The sequence below is a fragment of the Labrus bergylta genome, chromosome 3 (assembly GCF_963930695.1).
Source record: "Labrus bergylta chromosome 3, fLabBer1.1, whole genome shotgun sequence".
NCBI classification, from domain to species: Eukaryota; Metazoa; Chordata; class Actinopteri; order Labriformes; family Labridae; genus Labrus; species Labrus bergylta.
Genome location: NC_089197.1, coordinates 15,087,942 through 15,107,676, shown reverse-complemented (window position 1 = coordinate 15,107,676; position 19,735 = coordinate 15,087,942). Strand labels below are relative to the sequence as shown.

General features: G+C 40.5%; 3 protein-coding genes across 7 annotated transcripts in view; 1 reads left to right on the top strand and 2 right to left on the bottom strand.

The window, feature by feature from the left end:
• Nucleotides 1-1,593: 1,593 nt before the first annotated feature.
• cyp19a1a (cytochrome P450, family 19, subfamily A, polypeptide 1a) lies at nt 1,594-5,339 on the bottom strand. The gene is made up of 9 exons (XM_065952793.1): nt 5,144-5,339; nt 4,901-5,051; nt 4,644-4,798; nt 4,364-4,528; nt 4,143-4,257; nt 3,936-4,044; nt 3,623-3,785; nt 3,101-3,342; nt 1,594-2,644 (listed from the first exon to the last, which is right to left on the bottom strand). The coding sequence occupies exons 1-9, from the start codon at nt 5,337-5,339 to the stop codon at nt 2,387-2,389; spliced, it is 1,554 nt and encodes a 517-aa protein (XP_065808865.1). The 3' UTR covers nt 1,594-2,386.
• A 3,722-nt stretch (nt 5,340-9,061) lies between these two features.
• gldn (gliomedin) lies at nt 9,062-14,416 on the top strand. Its single transcript, XM_065952792.1, has 10 exons — nt 9,062-9,806; nt 10,741-10,792; nt 10,874-10,891; nt 11,022-11,120; nt 11,621-11,704; nt 11,871-11,987; nt 12,370-12,453; nt 12,549-12,674; nt 12,959-13,109; nt 13,196-14,416. The coding sequence occupies exons 1-10, from the start codon at nt 9,267-9,269 to the stop codon at nt 13,659-13,661; spliced, it is 1,737 nt and encodes a 578-aa protein (XP_065808864.1). The 5' UTR covers nt 9,062-9,266; the 3' UTR covers nt 13,662-14,416.
• Nucleotides 14,177-19,735, bottom strand: part of dmxl2 (Dmx-like 2) — a 44,198-nt gene continuing 38,639 nt past the window's right edge. For all 5 annotated transcript variants that reach the window (XM_029278747.2, XM_029278749.2, XM_029278748.2 and 2 more), the window contains 7 exons: nt 19,143-19,203; nt 18,843-18,970; nt 18,634-18,711; nt 18,410-18,501; nt 18,030-18,082; nt 17,722-17,939; nt 14,177-16,085 (listed from right to left, as the gene is read on the bottom strand). In XM_029278747.2, coding sequence (XP_029134580.2) covers nt 15,876-16,085; nt 17,722-17,939; nt 18,030-18,082; nt 18,410-18,501; nt 18,634-18,711; nt 18,843-18,970; nt 19,143-19,203 — 840 coding nt within the window. In that variant the 3' untranslated portion in view covers nt 14,177-15,875. The remainder of the gene's footprint in view (nt 16,086-17,721; nt 17,940-18,029; nt 18,083-18,409; nt 18,502-18,633; nt 18,712-18,842; nt 18,971-19,142; nt 19,204-19,735) is intronic.

Genomic DNA, 19,735 nt, shown 5'->3' with positions numbered 1-19,735 from the left:
GACAGTGGCTGATATGACAAAGGAAAACATAATAAACCATTAGCTACCAACAGCTAAGAAACAACAGCTAATATTAGCATTCAACGAAACTAGCTAACATTACTGCAAGCTAATAAACATTACCGTAAGCTCAGAGTTCAAGCATTTCCTATATCATTTAATATTAACAAACAATTTTAGCTAAAAAGTGGCTGAATACTAACACAAGCTTCTGTCTAAACTTAGCTTTTGAATGATCAATTAGGCTGTTATTTAAACTTAAAATACTACGCGATGCCCCGCCAAATTTTCACTAGCCATCATCATGTAAAATGTTACATATTTAAATTTGTGTGTAGGTGGGTGGATGACACAAAAATATTTGAAAAAATAGACAGCTTTAAAAGTAGGATACACATTATGTCCAACATGTTTGTGTAAGTGAGTGACACAACCATCCCCACCTGACCTCTTGACAAAGTTTTACACTAGCGCAACACATGGCTTAAGCTAGCTAGCTGAAATTTGGCTCAAATTAAAGCTATTACCTTCCACTTTTTTAGTAAATGTTTGATTGTGAAACGACTAATCACCTGGAAACTTTTAACACAAAAACAACATCTACATAAAAAATGACACCGGCCCATTAAAAATGGCTTCTCACCATAATGTTTTATGTTTGCGTTAACAAATCCTAGATAGAAATGAGCATTGCAGAGCCAAACATTTTATATTATCACGATACAACAGTTCCTTATAGTTTAGCAGAAAGTACTGTGACATCCAACCCGTAACACAACCAAACACCGGTCTCCCCTAATTTTAACTCTCGACGATGACTTCAAAACTCAACAGAGATTATTGTGAAAAGGATGTTTTCAGAGTGAATTTAACATATATTTAAGTGCAGTCAGAGCCTCTTTAACATATCTCAGATTGTTTATATTTAGAAGAACAGGAATGAAACTAAGGGTTAATGAGATACAGTGATTCATTCGTTATTTCCTGCCAAGAATATGAAACAGAAACAAGAAAAAAAAAATGCAAAATTGATACATATGTATGCATGATCTTAAAAAAAGACATTTAATAGAGTAAAAATAAATAACCAGAAAGACGTAGACAGAGTGCACACACACTGAAATGGTGAAACTGAGATATTGATTAGCGTACCAAGCACTTGGATGTGTTTTTCTCTCACTGTAATCAGCACAAGCAGCTCCCAGGTGGCTGTGTGTCAGCAAAATGGAGACTGAGACTCTTATTTGAGGTGTTTCGCACTGTTGCATCACTTATAGACAGCTGATGGGTGACAGCTCAGGAGGAACTGCACCACACAGCTGAAACACTTATCAACATGTGTTTTCTCTTTGCTTTCTCTTCAATGCCTCCCTGTCTGTCTTATCTTTAAAACACACAAGCCTGTTTGTAGGCAGCTCCCTATTTGTCTTCCAGCATTATGTATCCCTTTGTTTGGAGAATAAAGACAACACTAGCTGAGACATCTGTGTTTGGAATGTATTTTCTTGTTTGCCCAGCGGCAGTCATTGAACATAATGAGCAATTTGGCAGTGAACACCAAATCTTTGTGTAACACTGCCCCCTTCTGGCCATTGTTTGCAGATACAAAAATAGAAAATGAAGATAGTCAGACATACATTATTTTATCCACTTTAATCTGCAGCTTCTCAAAGTTGGTTTTCATCATTGAAGCACACTAATTCAACAATACTCATCAAAAGTCATGTCTTTTATTTATTTGTGCAGAAATTAAACTGCAGTAAATGCAAAGATTAGAGGCGTGTTGGGAGAGGCCAACAGCCACATCAATATCAGAGGGACCTACTATACATTTAAGGAACAAAATAAAAAACAAGGTAACATAATTTAGAAAATACAACAACAATAAATAAACACAACAAAACAACAAAATACTATAGGCAAACAATAAACCACCTGTAGACAACAATCCAATGTAAGAATGAAAGCATGTAAGCCATAAAAATAATAATGTTCTGATAATTAAAGTAAACATACTGCAACAAGTAGTGTTAAATTAAACTTAATGAAAGCTGAAAATGTTCATGAATTTAAAGAAAGAGAGAAGGGTTAATCAATAAGTAGTTATTGCCAACACACTAATGTGCTTGAAGTATATTAAATATAATGGCAGTAAGTAAGGTAATACCCCACGAAGAAAAACAACACAATTTTTTTTCAAAAATGTACAATTACCATAAGCTTTTATATATAATATATGTCACACAATGCATTATGGGATTTTAATTTTAATTGGCCTACATCACAAAATATGAAACTCAGCTTTTTACAGTGTTAAAACAATAATAATAACGTAATGATATACACGTATAGATACAAACTTCATGAACGATTTGGGTCTGGGGTCTCAGACAGTTTTCCAGCTTCCTCTCTGTCTCGGTAAGAACCTCATGCTGAGCTGCTCGCTCTCCTGATGATGCTCCACAGGCTGTTGGGACAGGTTGTTGGTCTGTGGGAGGCAGTCCAGGGTTAAACCCTCGTGGGGGCAAACAGAGTACCGAGAGAGCAACGTAACCAGGATGGATTTCATCATCACTATGGCGATGTGCTTTCCAACGCAGGCGCGGGGACCCGAACCAAATGGCTGGAAGAATCGGCGAGGAGCCTGGAGGAGGACAAAGATTTCAAGGCAGAGGACAGGTTAGTGAGGTAACTATGGCAACTAAAAAACTTTGTCTAAGACATAAGCTTTCACAAACAAAAAGAAAAACACAAAATACTGTGTACCTGCTCTTATTTTCTTATGTGAAATTACTACTATTTATGATGAGTTTCACTTTTAAAGTTCAGATTTAATCCTAATAATTGCATGGAAATATTTGATGATAATATTTTTCATCAAAGCACCGTCCATCAAAACCCAATGAGAATTTCAAGATTAAAGAAAGAATCACAAAAAACCCTCAACTAAAAAATCCAAGTGCGTTATAAATTTTAGGTCTCATTGCTCATAGTAAGAAACTGAATTTCGATTTCGATTTTACTTATTTTTTATTTTGCTTTACTTCCTCTCTCTGTTGTAGAAAGATAAAAATGCAGTAAATTAAGTTCTTCTACTTACATTTTTCTGAAAGTTCTCCAGACTGAATTCATTTGGTCTGATGAAAAACTCTGTGCGGTGCATTCGACCAGTGTTAAGAATAATATTAGTCCCCTTGGGCACCCTGTAGCCTTCTATGATGTCATCAGACAAGGCCCGACGCATGGTGAAGTCCACCACAGGGTGGAAGCGTAAGCATTCGTTGATGAAGCTCTCTAACAACGGCAATTTCTGAAGATCCCCATTCTGAAGCTGTCTCTCACCTACAGAACGAGATCTCATTACAGATATTCTTCTTTTCAACTCTTTGAACAATATTTGAGGATCACAAGATTTACTAAAGGACAGCTGATGGACGACATCATAGTTTGCTAAGTGTAATGTACCTCAGATGGCAAATTGGGATATAGCAATTTTAGATTTGCTTTGATGCACATCACACTATTATTCCTCACTATGTTTTCTATTCAATGTTCATAGAATTAGATATGAATAGTTGAATATGCCTACATATGAAATGCAATGGTTCTTGCAGCTACTTGCCTACAACAGTGTCAATCTCCTGCAGCAGCTGCAGCTCCACATCTGGATGCTGCTTGAGGAGCAGCAGCATGAAGAAGAGGCTGATGGACAGCGTGTCGGGTGCTGCGATCACCATCTCCAACACACACTGCCTCACATTCTCTGCAGACAGCTCGCCATAGTTCTAAATACATACAAACACACCCACACGTACAGTTCTGTTAATTAGGTTTAACAAAAAAGGATTTCTGACAAATGGGTTAAAGAAAGTGCTGTAAACGAATCATAGGAGGGAAGAGGACAGGGCTGAAAACAAACTCATTCTGAATCTTACCTGAGCGAATATGAGCTCTGCAGTGAAGTTGATGTCCAGTTTATCTGCCTGTTCCATTTGTCTTCTTTTCTGCTCCACAAGGTCCTCTATAGCATCTTGTAGCTCCTGGCTGTAAAAGAATATATTACACTGTGTTGCACAAAAAAAAAACCTTTGAAGTGGGCTTTTGTATGACATTACAAATGAGAGAGAGCTGGAGTGACTCACGCTGCTGTTTTGTGCCTCTGGTGAATACAGTCAAACTTGAAGTATATGTCTGGTTTTATGAGCACAGTCTGCCATGTGTCAAAATACCTCTGAATTTTCAGCATCAGTTCTTTCTCTGCACACAATGAAAACAGAAAGAGGTTAAACAGTTGCCATGTGTTTAATCCTCACACAGACTCCTCAATGTTCATCTTCCATTAAGATGAAGCATGCCTGCTCACCATTCACAGGAACATCCAGGAAGAGTCGGTTGGAGATGTCGACCACAGTGCAGCGCAGCAAACTGATCACGTCCACATGATCCAAACTGTCCAGCTCGTCCAGGTGACTCTGAGTGGATGAGACGCAAACCTCCACGGTCTGCTGCAGGCCCGGACCTGTCAGCGCTGACACAGAACATCAAGGTTTGTGCAGGTAGTGGAATATTTTGCATTTCTGAAAGTACTGAAAGACGACTGAAATCAGAAAGTTTGCAAAGCTAACTGAGTGATTAAATGTTACCTTTGGTGAAATAGGTGCGTATTTTCTTCCACAGGGTTACATTGTTGTTAAATATGATCCCTCTTTCATTCATGCCAATGCAGCTGAGGCCCTGCTTGCTCCCAAAACGTGAAGTATAATGACTATGTTTCAGGACATGGTGAACAGCTGATGCCCTTGTGGTAAAGAACAAAAAATGAAAAAAATAATATTTACAATTTAAGCCTAAACGAACTGTTTGAGGATTGAATATATACATTTTAACCAAGAAAACAAACCTGCTGAGTATGAGCGTCTCCTCTCCATTGATCCAGACTCTGACAATGTCTCCATACTTGTTGTTGTAGTAGTGACTCGCTGTCCCAATACCAGTCCAAATGAATCTCATGTATGACAGAAAAGGCCCAAAACCAAGACAGAAAGAAGGACCTGTTGGAGTACAATCAATAGATTTCAACCTATACCAGATACTATACTCATTGGGTTTAAAATGAAGAAGGAAGCTTGAAATTTGAACCTACCTGGTACAGATGTCTTGTCCGTGTGGCTCCAGGCTGCAAGCAGCGCACAGAAAAGCAGTATCAGGGTTCTGGTTGCCATTGAGATGCCATGTGATCCCACTACAGTTACATTCAGGGACATGTAGACCAGGTCGGCTACTTCAGCATCCAAACCAACAGGACTCATGGCCCGTTCACAAGCAGCGATCAGATCCATGAGGAGGCAGATTTACAGCCCTGAGAGATTAAAGCTGCTTCATTAGCCGTGTCTCTGTCTTTATATGTGATGTGAGCTGGTGACCAGTCAGGTCAGGGTGATGCAAAGTCACAACATAGGAGGAGAAGTGTAAACAACATAGTTTGAACCTTGAGGCACTGGATCTGTGCCAGCATGTGTCCTTGAGCGTACACAATCCCGGGTTGTGTTTGACATTTCGGTGATAGGAAACTAGTGTTTCTTGGTCTTTGAACATCAAAAGAATCTGTCTGGAAATCCTTCAAAAGAGCAGAAAAAGCCTGTGAGAATACATGAGAATGTGTGTTATTATTGTTTTTATGTGTACAGCCGGGCCTGTCCCACTTTATTACATTTTCAGCCTTTTCAAGACGAATTCATACACTAGCTTTCCTTCCTTTTTCTGTCAAAGAAGTGAATTCAAGCAAAAGGTGAAATGTAATTCTCCTATAAAATATATTTACTTATAAAATACACTGTAGCTCTGCAAACAGTCTGATCAAGTTCACTTTTCTTTTGCATGATCAGTTGATATCATGTTTGAGAACTAGCAGTATTTTTGAATTGTCACATTCCTGCATGAGACCCCAAGAGATGGGAGAGCAGAGATGTAATGAATGGTATGATAACAGAAAGTGAGCATTATATGATCTTTGGAACATGTTTTATATCTCACTCATTCTGATCAAACAACCTCGGTTTCTGGGCGGACTCCGAATTTCAAATCAAGACCGATCAAGACCACCACTGAAGGCTATTTTCACGTCTGTGATTAGAAGGAAAATGTCATTTCTTAAACAACAAATAACTTAAATTTACTCAGAGTTTTATTTTTTTTCCCCAGTTACGGCTGCAACCTTCCCCACGTTACAGTCTAAATGAGTGAAACGCCCCCTGCACACAAGATGATGATTTTTCAGAGATATTTACTTTCTTGATCTTGTCTTTCTCTACAAATGTATCTGTTTTACTTATTCTGTGTTATTAGTCGATACAGAAGATACTAACGTGTATTATTTGATCACAAAGTAGGTCTCATGAATAAAACATTTATGTCCTCATGTTTACTCTTGTGAAATGTATAAACAGTACAGTTTTATAAGCCTGCCCTTCGTAACAAATGACTTGATGTTAACTTTTAACTCATTGACCTGTACCACTAAACTACTTATTACGTTTTGTATTTCATGTTATTCTGCGTCTGTGACAAAGCCCATGCTGTGTGTCCATATCTCTGTCTTTGTTCCGTTCGCTCTTTCTGTATAAAGGACTCTGTGAATTCACCCAACGCCCACATTGGAGTCCAAGAATGTGCGTCGCTCAAACAGCCGACTGTGTGCTGAGGCCCTGTCCGGATAACGCTGGCCTGTATGATGCCTCAGACCTAGATTGTTCTGCATGATTAAGCAGAGACCACCAGCCCCCACCCCCCACTGTTTCTCCCCGAAAACAGACGTTAATGTAACCTCGTCTCTGAGCTCTGTGTTGTGGTCAACCACATCTTTGTCTCCGATTGATAGCAGAAAGATAAAGACGATTTGTGAAATGTCAAAACATGCAAGACGTCGGAACAGAATTCACTGAGTCTTGTTTTTACGCTTTAATTCTACGTTGGTGTCTGTAATTATACTTTTGTTCTTTTGGATATTGCTCAGTATATTGGTAGCAGAAATAGTTAACATGTTTTGGAAGGCAGAGGATCAAACGATACATTTGATCCTAAGTGACCTGATGGGAAAACCTTTAAGAAGTGATCTCAAAATTCAGACATGAAGAGGTACGACAGAGTTTCCTCACTTTCCTCAAAATGCATCAATTAAACACCATTGAGAGTTTTCATTATGTATTCCATCAGTACACATCTATAGCTTCCCATACATTTAAAAAAAGAATAGAAAATCTAAGACTTTCCTTATTTTTCCTTAATTTTAATCAGGCTATGAGAATCATTCTCCATCTTTGTTTTGGTGTCTTTTTTTTAATGTGAAGTATTCTCTTATTTCATACTCAGAAATTCCAAATTGTGGAGCCAAAAAAAAAAAAAAGAGAGAAAGAATCTTTTCCTAAGATTTCCAGTCCTTTGAATCAGAGATGAGATGCATGGGAGGAGGAAACTTGTTGGAAAACCATTTCAGTCATCTGGCTGTCCTTGGACCTCTCAGCCTCATGCATCAAGAAGAAAGAGAATCTTGCTTTCCCTCCAGCTGCACCTGGCAAAAAAAGCTAAATTAAACAGAGGTCAATTTGACACCTTAAGAGTTTTGCGTGTTGACATATTTTCACCAAACAGTTCATGTCAGTGGATCCAGAGTACGGTGAATAAGAGACAACAAAGGAATGATCTCAGACCTCTTTAGACTTTACTCGTACACACATCTGAACATCTGCTGCAGCAATCCGAGCTGTACAACGACTAACGGTCAATGAGTGACCCACAGCCTCAGGGAGGAACCCACACAACAATACCACGCTGGTAACTCACCCTGTGTGTGAGAGTGTTATTGTGCATGCAGAGAAGTAATATAGGACATAGCATGGCTGCAGAGCATGCAAGATAGGCAAGATGCATTTCACCAGAGAGACCAATTAACTGTATTTTTTTTATAAACATGCAAATAATGACAGGAATAAAAACAGATGTGTGGGAATTCAAGAAACCTGTAAATAGCATGTTTAAAAAATCACACCCAAAGACTTACACAAGGCAATACAAACATAATACAATGGTCGAATTAACCCAAATGTCAGTGTTATAAAAAGGGTTGTAGGTTAAAAAAAATTGAAATCAACATATGCACAACAAAGCTATTCTGCCACTTTTATTTCTTTCTCTCTTCTGCTCTTTTTTGTGTGACTATGATTATTTCCTTGTACTATTGTTGAAAACTCAATAAAAATATTCTTGGAAAAAAAATTGAAATCAGTGAGATATATATTTATGTCAAAAAAAATTTAAAAGTGGCCATTCATGATGATAATTGTATTCCAGTATGTCATGTAAGTGAGACGGCAGCACCTCTCTCTATCAATAGAGAATGTGTGGAAAACGAGGAGCTGATAGTTTTTATGCTAAGTTACATTTTTTTTAAATGTCCCTTTAGAGGCCGAAATCAAAGTAGTTGAAATGGGTCAAAATTTCACTTGGTGAATAGAAACTGTAAGACTGACGTAAGCGAGGAAACTATGGGGGAGAGAGAGGCCATGAAGCAACTCGATGGAAACTGAATTGATGTTAATGAAATGTGAAGTTGTCATTTTTTCTTTTAATCCAACTTTGCTTATTTTTTCATAAAAACAAGATTTATTAAAAAGTGTAAAACAATGTAAATGATTTGTAAGGCTGTCTGATTTTATGCATGCTTTCATTTCTTATTTATGTGAGTGCTCTTGTGTGTGCATCATATATTTGCGTGTGTGTGTGTGTGTGTGTGTGTGTGTGTGTGTGTGTGTGTGTGTGTGTGTGTGTGTGTGTGTGTGTGATGTCAGTCTGCCCACGGCGGCAAAGTAGAATGGGTCGTGCTGAATATAAATCAGGTGACTGAACAGGCGGGGGTTTCTTCCCAGACAAGCCCAGTAGATTGTGTAATGCCCACTCCTACATTACTGGTTTGCATGTGCACGCACACACACACACACACACACACACACACACACACACACACACACACAAACACACACACAACCACTTCTCCACACAACAAGCAGTGCATTTACCAGTCAGCCCTCAGATAGACCACTCAGCTGGAGTACAGACTTTGAAGCTGACTGGACTCTATTTGGAGCTGTCAAGTCATCTAGACTGGACTTCTTTACTCTTGGATTAGTTTGGTTTTAGTGAATCAGCCTCTTTTTGTACATTTTTTTTTTTTTTTATATCTACGGCTGAACTGGACCTTTATTCCCTTGTGAATGCTGGGGTTGGTGGGTGACCCTCAGAAACGAGGAGGTGAAGTGGTAACCATGTGGATCCCAACCCCCAGCATGACTCTCCCTCAGCGGGTGGTGCTGTACGGGACGTGTGTGGTGGCTCTGATGAACTCTGTGGGCCTCCTGGTGCTCCTAGTCCAGCTGAACCAGCAGCGTGCGTGGCTGGAGCAGACAGGGGAGAGGCTGACGGAGGTGCAGCAGAGCTCGGTGGTGGAGTTCATCCAGGAGGTCCCCAGAGGAGCAGCAGGGTTGAGGGCAAGCGTCGGGGACCAGCCTCAGTACCAGTACCAGTTCTCCAGGAATAAGAGGAGTGAGGAGCTGGAGAAGGAGAAGGAGAAGGAGCTACAGCAGGAGCTTCTCCAGGAGGAGGTCCTGGAGCAGGAGGTCAGCCAGGAGGTGGGAGAGGAATCAGAGAAGAAGATGAAGAATGAAGTGAAACATAAGCACCATCACAGTCAGAGCTACCACAAGGCCCACGTGCAGGATGACATGATGATGATGATGACCTACTCCATGGTGCCGGTGAGATTAAACACCAGCTGGTGGATACAGAGTGAGGGCTAACCGATGTAGTCAGACTGAACTAGGTCTTTAGAAATGTTTACTATTTGGTCCTGAGTGGCTAACAATTGACTACAGGCTGGTTAAAACAGGCAGTGGTCTTAAGGCCTGTACACATAAGTGTGGTCGACGCTGTCATGTACAGTTCCAGGTTTCAGATTATTTATTATCATTAATAACAGAAAATGTGTTTGGGTAATACTATGTGCACAATCGGCACAATATAAACAAAAATAAAAGAGGACTTCTGGCAAAAGCTGCTTTATTTTCTAACCTTTAGACCAGTGAGTACATATGTTCTCACATATTATTTGTAGCTCAAGTGCTTCTTTTTTATGTGATACTTCCACTACAATTCAAAAGGAAAATGTTAAACTTACTTTACATTTAAATGACAGTTAAAGTTACTTTTCATAATCAGTTTATATTATACGACGCATGTCACAAAAAGCATTTAAAGTCAGTGAATAAGCCTGACCAGCTACAAGAAGATAAGGGTTACAAAAATAACAACAACCGTTTAATATAAAATGTAGAATCCTTTTGCATGAGTAGATAAAAACATTTTGCAGGTAATACTTTAAACTATTTGTTGTAATGGATTAATACATTGCAATATATAGTTTTTAAACTTTGTGATGTTGCTTTTTGAGATATAAAATCCTAGAAAATACATTTTTAATCCCAAGAGATTTCCAAGTTATATTAAAGGTTAAATTAATTAACATATAAGGTAAATCTGGACACTTCTTCCAGCGCTGGTCACTGGGGGCCAATAGGGGCCCATGGCTAATTTCTTTCCTCTAGAGCCAATACATTGTTGTTCCTGTTGCTTTAGTAAAATACATCCAAAACATTTGTGTTAATGAAATGTTGATTTTCTTGTCTTCTTCAGATCAAATTGTTGATTGACATTTGCAACAGCACCAAGGGAGTCTGCATAGCCGGTATGTCTTATTCATGCAGTTCATAAAGAAGTCCAAAAAGTAAATTATCATCGTCTAACATGTTCAAATCTTCTGTTGCAGGACCTCCAGGACCGCCTGGTGAGTGAAGCCTTCACTCTGCGTCCAAATTTAAAATCCAGCACTACTGTACATCCTTTTTGTGGTTCAGTGACCCATATCTTGAGTGAAACTGTTTCACAATCATGAAGACTTATTTGTGTCACTGTAGGTTTGCCTGGTGCAGACGGTAATCCCGGATACAATGGGACTGATGGCATCCCAGGACTGAATGGAGTGCCCGGGGCTGATGGCAAAAGAGGGAAGAAAGGTAAGGAGGCTCTATTCTTATTTTACTCACCATCCTTTTTTAATATAACCTTGAGGCGATGCTGGCCTTTTCAGTGCAGGGCTGCTGTGACAATGTAACAGGCAAAGGGTTGAGTGTAACCTGAGGGGTAAAATACCAAAATATGCAGCATGCACATCACTTTAAATCATGCACGCTCACAAAGACACCAACTCAAAATGGTCCAAACTCAAACAAAGCATCCTTTTTTTTTTTTTACAATGACATCAGACTCTATTCATGGGATTTTCCTGTAGTTCATATTTGGCTGAAGAGGTTGTAATATTATTCATGTGGTTTTGAATTGAAGCTAAATCTCCCATTATTCTCCCACTTCACTCTGTTCTCCTACTAAGTGGACGGCATGAATCAGCAGAGCAAGTCAATGGAGTAATTCATGCTTTTTTTTTTAGCAATAGGGCAAAGTATTGTGAGTTACTGAATGCAGACTTAGAGATATTTTCCATGATTTTCTTTCAAAGGACCACCAGGTGAAAGAGGAGAGCCAGGAGAGTCTGGTCCCCCTGGAGAGAAGGGACAACCATCCAATGACGTTATCATTGAGGGCAAGTAGAGCATCTCGGTCATGACTGCTATCGCTTGTACTACTTGACAACCCTAACTTTAAAGGATGTCTCCCTGAATGCCCAAATGTGGGAAGTCTTCAGAATAAAATGTGATTTTATGAAAACATCCAGAGGTTTTATATGTTGTCCTTTCTTCTTCATATAGGTCCTCCTGGTCCTCCAGGTCCTCCAGGTCTCATGGGCCCTCCAGGACCTCCGGGCCCTCAGGGGCCGCCCAGAATCAGGCACCAGAGAGCCAACCTTCAGGCTGCTCAGACTCTGGGTAAACAGCTGCTATCGCCTATAGCACACATGCATTTTACCCCTGAAAATTAAAGTCTACTCTTGACTTTGAAATAAATAAGTGTCAACCCAAAGAGTTTGTTTTGGAGAGTTCAGTCATATAACTTGATCTTTCTTTGCAGACAGAGTTAGACCAGTTGTCATGGGACGTTTAAATCGAAATTATTCTGAGCACTATGAGGTCTTTTTTAAATTAGAAGTCAGAAGTCCAGAAAAAAAAAAACTCCCCATGTTGGGGAAGATAGTGAGACTTAAAGCTGGAGAAAAGGGACACCATGCACTTATTTAAGTCTACACGATGTGTGAGCGCTGAATAATAGAGTAGAGTGCTGAATAATAAAAACTGTGATTATTTCCAACAGGACTTTTACACGCAGTTCCTAACGACGACACCTCACCTGTTAAAGAGGCTTTGAAAATGCACGAGAAGCCTTCTAAAAAGAATGGTGTGTTTCCCCGTCAAGTTTGCCTTCATAATCAATATTTGTGTTGTTGTAAAGATGTAAACATAAAGCTTGTTGTCACGTTGTTTCCCCTCCAGACTGCCTGATCAAGTCTCTGATCAACCCCAGGAATGTGGCAAAGATGGAGAGCACGTTTGGGACATGGATGAAGGACACGGCTCGACTGAACGATGAGAGAATATGGGTGGCAGAACACTTCTCTGGTAGGTTGATAATGATTGAATGTATACTGTATGAATCTTTGTGTCAAGGCTTTTAATGTGCAATGTCGTGTTTCAAATATTGACTATATCTGAATTGTTAAGAGTTCAGAACATGGGCCCATATACAGAGGCTGTATCTCCCACTCTCTCTCCCAATGTTTCCTCTCTCTCTCTCTTCAGCGAGAAGTAAAAATGGCCATAAAACAATCCAAAAAACACAACATCTCTACATACCTTTTGGACAGTACGCCATAATACTTGTCCTGTTGCTTGTTCTTCTTCAGGTCGTGTGGTGAAGGAGTATCAGAGCATTGGCTCTTTCCAGAACGGCAGCAGCAATGTTGTAGATTTGAGGAAGTTTTACCAAGGCTGCGGCCACACTGTTCACAACGGCTCCTTCTATTATCACATCGCTGGCACCTCCAGCATTGGCAGGTATGAAGAAAGACATTTGATTGCTATGTTTTCTATTTGTTCTGTTCCTTTTGGTTAATGGTGCGTCTTTGCTTCTTTCTTCTCAGGTTCGACTTTCACACTAAGAAGCTCCACACCTTGACTATAGAAAACGCTCTGCACCACAGCCTGGCCTACCTGCTCCACAACTCCAAAACGTACTTCAAACTGGCAGCAGATGAGAACGGCTTGTGGCTGATTTTCGCCTCCAGCCTGGACGAGAGCATCATGGTGGCCCAGCTGGACCAAAAGACCTTCTCTGTCACGTCTTACATGAACACCACCTACCCCCGCACCAAAGCGGGCAACGCCTTCATTGCCTGCGGTGTCCTGTACGTCACTGATACCAAAGACACCAGAATCACTTTCGCGTTTGACCTGCTGAAGGGGAAGCCGGTGAATATGACCTTTGACCTGAGGCCTCCGGTCGGAGTGCTGGCCATGCTCTCCTACAGCCCGAAGGACAGACACCTGTACGTGTGGGACAACGGCCACGTCAGGCTGTATGTGGTCCACTTTATCTCTGATGAGTAAAATACTACAATAACACGAGATACAGTCAAATATGCAGACATGACAGAGTCGAGTGTCTCTTAGGAAAATGGTTCATTTTTAGGGTTTCAGGAGAAAGTCTCATCTATACCATCCTTCAGATTGTTCAGTTTCAGTGTATTCTCTTGTTGAATTCACTATTTAGTCTTTTTCTCTCTCCAATAATTCTCATATCTAGTCAAAAATAAGTTTGCTGTATGTATATTCTATTTGCTATGTTCATGGAAGATTTCAGAGTTTCTAACCGTGTTTAAACTTCTTATAATTTTCTATCAAATTGATTTGAATTTCTACTGAGTTCAAAGTTTTTACATTATCAAGTGTATTTGCATGACATTTTGTTTATGTATTTTTTTATATCGATGAACATGTTGCCCTCCTAATTATTTTGTACATATAGAGTGTCCACCTGACTTTTTAATGCAGCAGCACGGTCCCTTTGTTGCTCCGTCTTCCTGACAGAAAAGAAAAAAAAAAACAACAGTGCCAAATCCAGCTGATGAAATAAAAAGAATTTATTCACTTTACAAAGGTAAAACTCTGACCATGACCTGTTCTCTCACACACCTCCAGGCTCAAGTGCCCAAGGAAGCGTCTACCCATGATATTGGCTTCTTTTGCATTATTACATGCACACACACATACGCACCAGACACCAGTAGGACCATCGGTAAAACACTTAAGTTACATACAATACACATAGTGGGCAGAAAGAGGGAGAGAAACACAAATCTCTTTAATAAATACCATACATACACCTAACAAAAGTTACAACTAATCCAGCTGGTATGATACAAACCAAAAAATAAAGAAACGCTTTCATGTTTGTACAAGCTGTTGTGGTATTTCATATATATATATATATATTTATATAATTTATATATTAAAACTATTTCAAACGTTTTACTACTAGGCCAAATAAAGCCAGACATTCATTTGTATAGAACAGTTTCTTCTTCCATATCCTATTTATTTGAAATAAACTTTTAGTGTCTCCAGAATTTGAGTGCAATTATCTATTCCTTATGGATGAAACAGTAAAAACGACTAGCGAGGTAACACACACGTACATACAGTAGACTGTGTTGCACATCTCCCAATCAGATACAGTAAAACCCCTTACATTCCTAAAAATAAAAGGCAATACGTTAAATAGTTTTACAAAGGAATGGTCAACCAAACAAACACAAACATAGAAATCAAAAGAATAATAAAATCAATTTAAAAAAATAACACAAATTCAAGGGTATCTTGTGCAAAACCAGAAGTGAACCTTTGTGTTTCTGCTCTGGGTGGGTGGGTGGGTGTTCGGGTTCGGACCAGACAGATGGAAACATTGAAATCACAGCCACAGGAATAAAACACGTCATCTTCCAAACAGGAATGTTCTAGCAGTGAGTCTGCCGCACAAACAGGCATTTGAGGGCAGGCATACGGATGGCAGACACAGCAGAGTGAGCACGCACTCCAAGGACCAGAACCGGGCTGGGTCGAGCCCAAACCAGGAGAGGCTGGAGTGAGTGACGGGCAGCCAGTGAGAGGGGGGTTGGGAGGGGTTTCACTACAGGAGCAATGCACCATCAACTCTTCCATAGGGGCTGAGAAAAGCCGGGCAAAAAGGCAGGGGTCGGGGCAAAACCATTGAAACAAAATGCAGATTCCAACAACTTCGATTCACACCGGAAACCACTGACTTAAGAACAAACCACAGTGCTGGTTACAGTAGATGCTAAGAGATTTCTGCAGTGGGCACAAAATGACGACAGTTACACACTTTTTAAAATTTTTGCTTGAGCACTTTTACAGAGCACTATCAATAGACCTGTGATTGCACCGCGGAACGAGAACAGGACATGCATAGCTTCCCTATGGACACACTCTAAGAGTAGAGATTCTTCAATAAAATGACAATAAATCTAGCTTTAAAATCAAGTATGATACCTTTTGCTTGTAACTTCGCTTTCAGCCTTTGGGACAAAAAAGATTTGCAGCTCTGTTTTTTCATTCTTGATATGATTTACGTCAACAGTAAACCCGCTAACACTGCACACTCTGAAAGACGCCCAAAGAGTGGCGATCTTTTGACTAACTCTTCCCCCTTCAGTTAAACTATAAATGCCTAGCGAGTGTTACATAAGCATTTTATGTGTTTTCTTTCCGTCTCTTTCTTTGGACGCTCAGAAGTGGAAGTAGGCGTTACAGAATGTCGACCAAGCTGCTTGGGATGTTGTAGCGGTCTGGGAGGACCCTCATCTTCAGGGTGCCGTCTGCTCCGCAGGTGAAGATGCGGTTACCGGGTCGCGTCTCCACCTGCATCACACCCGCGCCAATATTGCGGAAGATGGACTGCTTGGCATGCTCGGTGCTAAAAGAGTGCATGAGCCCGTGTCCAGCTAACTTCCACACCTGGAGACAAACAGAGCAGAGGGGGAGAGGAAGAAGAAACTGTTAAGTGTGCTGTCTCTTAAAAAAAAAAAAAAAAGTCAAGTGCTAAATTAGATTAGTGCTGTGACACTTTGTGGGTCACTTTGTTCAATTAACTGCTTAACAAGCTGACACATATTTCACAATAACCTGCATGGTACCATGAGTAGAACCCAAAAGGTGGGGCTAAAAACAGTCTGGACAATATGAATACATTTTATGACTTAATGTGAGTCTTAGTATGAATGTTTTCATGTGACTGAGCCTCAACAAAAGGTAATTTTCTGTCACTATGTGATAGACAATAAAGTTTTTGAACGAGTGTCTTAGAATTTGCACTGAGAACAGATGTTGGATGAATGACCTCTGACACTTTGCTGCATGGTTTTATAAAAAAGAGGAGAAATAACAACATTCAGCAGAATGCTCAGAAATAAGGTGAGGTTCCTTACAATATGCTTTAAAGCCCCTGTAAGGAGTTTTGTTTAAATACTGATGTCTCTGAATGAGTGAGAAAAGCAAAGCGGGTCATCAGTAAAAAAAAAAATTGATTATTTCTATGAAGTTATTTTTGTCCTTGAAACAGAAACCAGCAGGGAGTTGTCAGATAAAATAATTAACAGCACTCTGCAGAAAAAGGCCTTTTCTTCTACATTTTTGAATTCAGAGATTCTTGATGACTGATGTGTTTGACTGCTTCAAGACAGCAGGATGAGGTGAAACAGTGACCACGGAGGGGAACCAAAATCAACACAATCAGAAAAATCCTTTAAGATGCACTGAAATCATCATCAGTAATTTTAATATTTAATATGGTGACACGTGTGAACTAGTCTGCATTGATCTATAAATGAATAAGAGGGATTCTTATAGAATCTGTTCTCCACAGCTGCTTTGTATGAAAAAAAAAAAAAATTCCTGCAGTTTCTTTTATCCCCTTTGATCAACCAATATAACTTGTTTTTGACAAATGTACAACCTCTGTTTGAGAGGTTTTACACCAGAGCTTAGTGCTGTTATACAGGCTACAGTTAATCTCGTTACAGTCTCAGACTCTGCGAGGTCCTAACACTGACCCAGCACGGTACAGTTGCGGTCCCACCACGGAAAAAGGGGATGTTTTTGGTGGCTTAATCTGTACATGGCCATTTGCTTTGTCTTACCTTGATTAAAAAAATATGTGTAAATGAGACGTGGCTGCTGTTACAAAATAGAAACACTGGCCTCAACATGAATCAGAGCAGTAGACTGCTTTCAATACAGAGGGGCTCATTTATATTCTGGGTTATGGCTGCTTTTTAAGTTTCATTGACTATTACTACTGACAAGTCCAGACTTTCCTCACAACAAACCTAAAGAGGGAGCAATGAGTGTCAGAGCAGGCTGTTTGACTGGTCTACTCTGTTGGGACTGTGATGAAGTCAAATCTGACTCCAGAGAGATGAGCCTGCCCCTGCTAGATTATCTGTAGGTATGACGGAGGATTTTCTGATTTTATCAAGCCCCCCACCCTTTGTACCAACAATAAGACATTAATCCTCAGAAGAAAATCACAGAGTGACAGGGCGGGTAAGTGTGTTTTGGCAGGTTGGTGAGCGAGTGATGGAGCGTCACTCACCTTCATGTTGCCCTCTGCAGAGCCGGTGACGAAGAAGTCCTCGAAGGCATCCAGTGCGAGGGCTTTGATGGCTGAGTCATGGGCCTGGAAAGTGTGCAGCAGCTGCCTCTGGCGGATGTCGAACACGCACACAAAGCCCTTCCTGCCTCCAGTGATCAGCAGCTGCTGTTTAGGAGCATACTGCAGCACTGTGGCCCCGTTCTCATGGCAGGGGAACGCTGTGGGGAGTGGGGGAGAGGACAGAAGAAACTTAATAAGTGAGGACAAATCGTTCAAATAGGCTGTGTGATGCAGCTGATGTTTCTTACCGTGAACCATGGTATTGCTCGGGGAAATCAGAGTATCCCATAGGCAAACGTTTCTTTGAAAAATGAAACAAGAATAAAATGAGTGAGTCCATCACAACAGAGAAGGATCTGCATTGGTTTAACAGTGATGTTAATTACACATCAGCCACCCTGAACACTGTGCTAATGTTTCATGTCATGTACGTCTTTGTAACCTGCTACTGGATGCTTTGAATTTCCCTCGGGATCAATACAGTATCTATCTATCTAGCTCATCCACACTGCTCACTCCCTCTAAATTATGTTTATATTTTAGAAATATTTTTAATTTAAATGATTTTTTTTTTAAATTATATATTGGTGTAATATTGTATCTATAGTTTGTGAGTGCAGATGCTGACCTGTTATCGTTGGACTGTCCGGCTGTAGCGATGAGGCTGGAGGAGGTGACGAAGGCAAAGTCACCGCAGGTCTTAGTGTGGCACTGCCAGCTCTGTCGACACAAGCGAGGCAATGAAAACAAGAAGCGCATGTTCATTTTAGTGACTCATGTTTGGAAAGAAGTGTACTATCAAAGTGCTGAGGTGGAGATTTAGGAGGTGATGGAGGTGCAAGGTGACCTCACCAGGTAGGGTTTGGGGTTGGAGGATGTCTGGTTGACCTGCCAGAGACTGAGGAAGCCCTCACCGTCAGCAACCCCACACTACAAGAAGAGTACACGCAATCAGAACAATCGTACCAGATAGACTAAACAAAGGCATGTATGGTGTGTGTGTGTGTGTGTGTGTGTGTGTGTGTGTGTGTGTGTGTGTGTGTGTGTGTGTGTGTGTGTACCTTATTGCCTTGGGAGTTGAAATAGAGCCGGGTTACTCTGGCATTGCCTGCTTGTCTGAAGCAAATGAGTTGCTGAGGTCTGTTCCATTCAAACATTCTCACACTGCCGTCCTGAGCGCCTGTCATGTCTGATGAACACACACACGCACATACACGCACACATATGCAAAGAAAGACAGGAATAGGGGGGAAGGGAAAGATACAAAGCAGATGATGGGAGTTGAAGATATATTAATGGAGAGATACAAGATTTAAAGATTTAAAATGTAATCTGGTGATAACCTCCTCTGAGGTACTTACAATACTGATATATGGGATGGGATGTCATCCTCTTCACATTGTTCAGATTCCTCTTCATAATCTGAAAAATAGAATGAAGCACAAAACACACAAAGAGAAGGTCTGTTGAAGAGAACAATGTTTGTGCTGTCAAATTGAGTAAACATCTTTGAGATTTCTGTTAGTGCACACTGCTTCTCTGTCATATGATGTGCTGCTGACTCTGGGGATCCCCTGACTATCGTTCCCGGTTAAAATGCTGCAATCTCAACCAACAATCTGAACCTGTCCTGTCTCGCTCAGTGTATCACACTCAACATTTATCAACATGGCTGGGACATGGAGAACCCTGGCTGTGTTTAGGTGTGACGCAAATCTGTACCCTTGGCTATCCGGCTGTGAGAGCGGCTGCTATCTGTGTTTATATGTGTCCATCTCTGCAAACACACACCCTCTTTGTATCAGCCTACATAGACTCAGCAGAACAGCTGTTTAGTCGACAGGGCTCAGTTTGCCTCTGCATTGATACAGATTAAATATACAAACTTCTAAAAATGTGCACGGGCCACAGGCTGCAGAACTGTCAAAGTGACAGTGTTTCTTTTTTTAACTAA

What these genes read in the sequence shown, in the direction of transcription:
- gldn (XM_065952792.1), top strand. Translation starts at nt 9,267, where the DNA reads ATGCTGGGGTTGGTGGGTGACCCTCAGAAACGAGGAGGTGAAGTGGTA. An exon ending in GAAGCCTTCTAAAAAGAATG is followed by an intron (nt 12,454 to 12,548) that starts GTGTGTTTCCCC and finishes TTTCCCCTCCAG; the next exon opens with ACTGCCTGATCAAGTCTCTG. An exon ending in GGCACCTCCAGCATTGGCAG is followed by an intron (nt 13,110 to 13,195) that starts GTATGAAGAAAG and finishes CTTTCTTCTCAG; the next exon opens with GTTCGACTTTCACACTAAGA.
- cyp19a1a (XM_065952793.1), bottom strand. Translation starts at nt 5,339, where the DNA reads ATGGATCTGATCGCTGCTTGTGAACGGGCCATGAGTCCTGTTGGTTTG. An exon ending in GAGACGCTCATACTCAGCAG is followed by an intron (nt 4,799 to 4,900) that starts GTTTGTTTTCTT and finishes CTTTACCACAAG; the next exon opens with GGCATCAGCTGTTCACCATG. An exon ending in GGAGATTGACACTGTTGTAG is followed by an intron (nt 3,343 to 3,622) that starts GCAAGTAGCTGC and finishes CTCGTTCTGTAG; the next exon opens with GTGAGAGACAGCTTCAGAAT.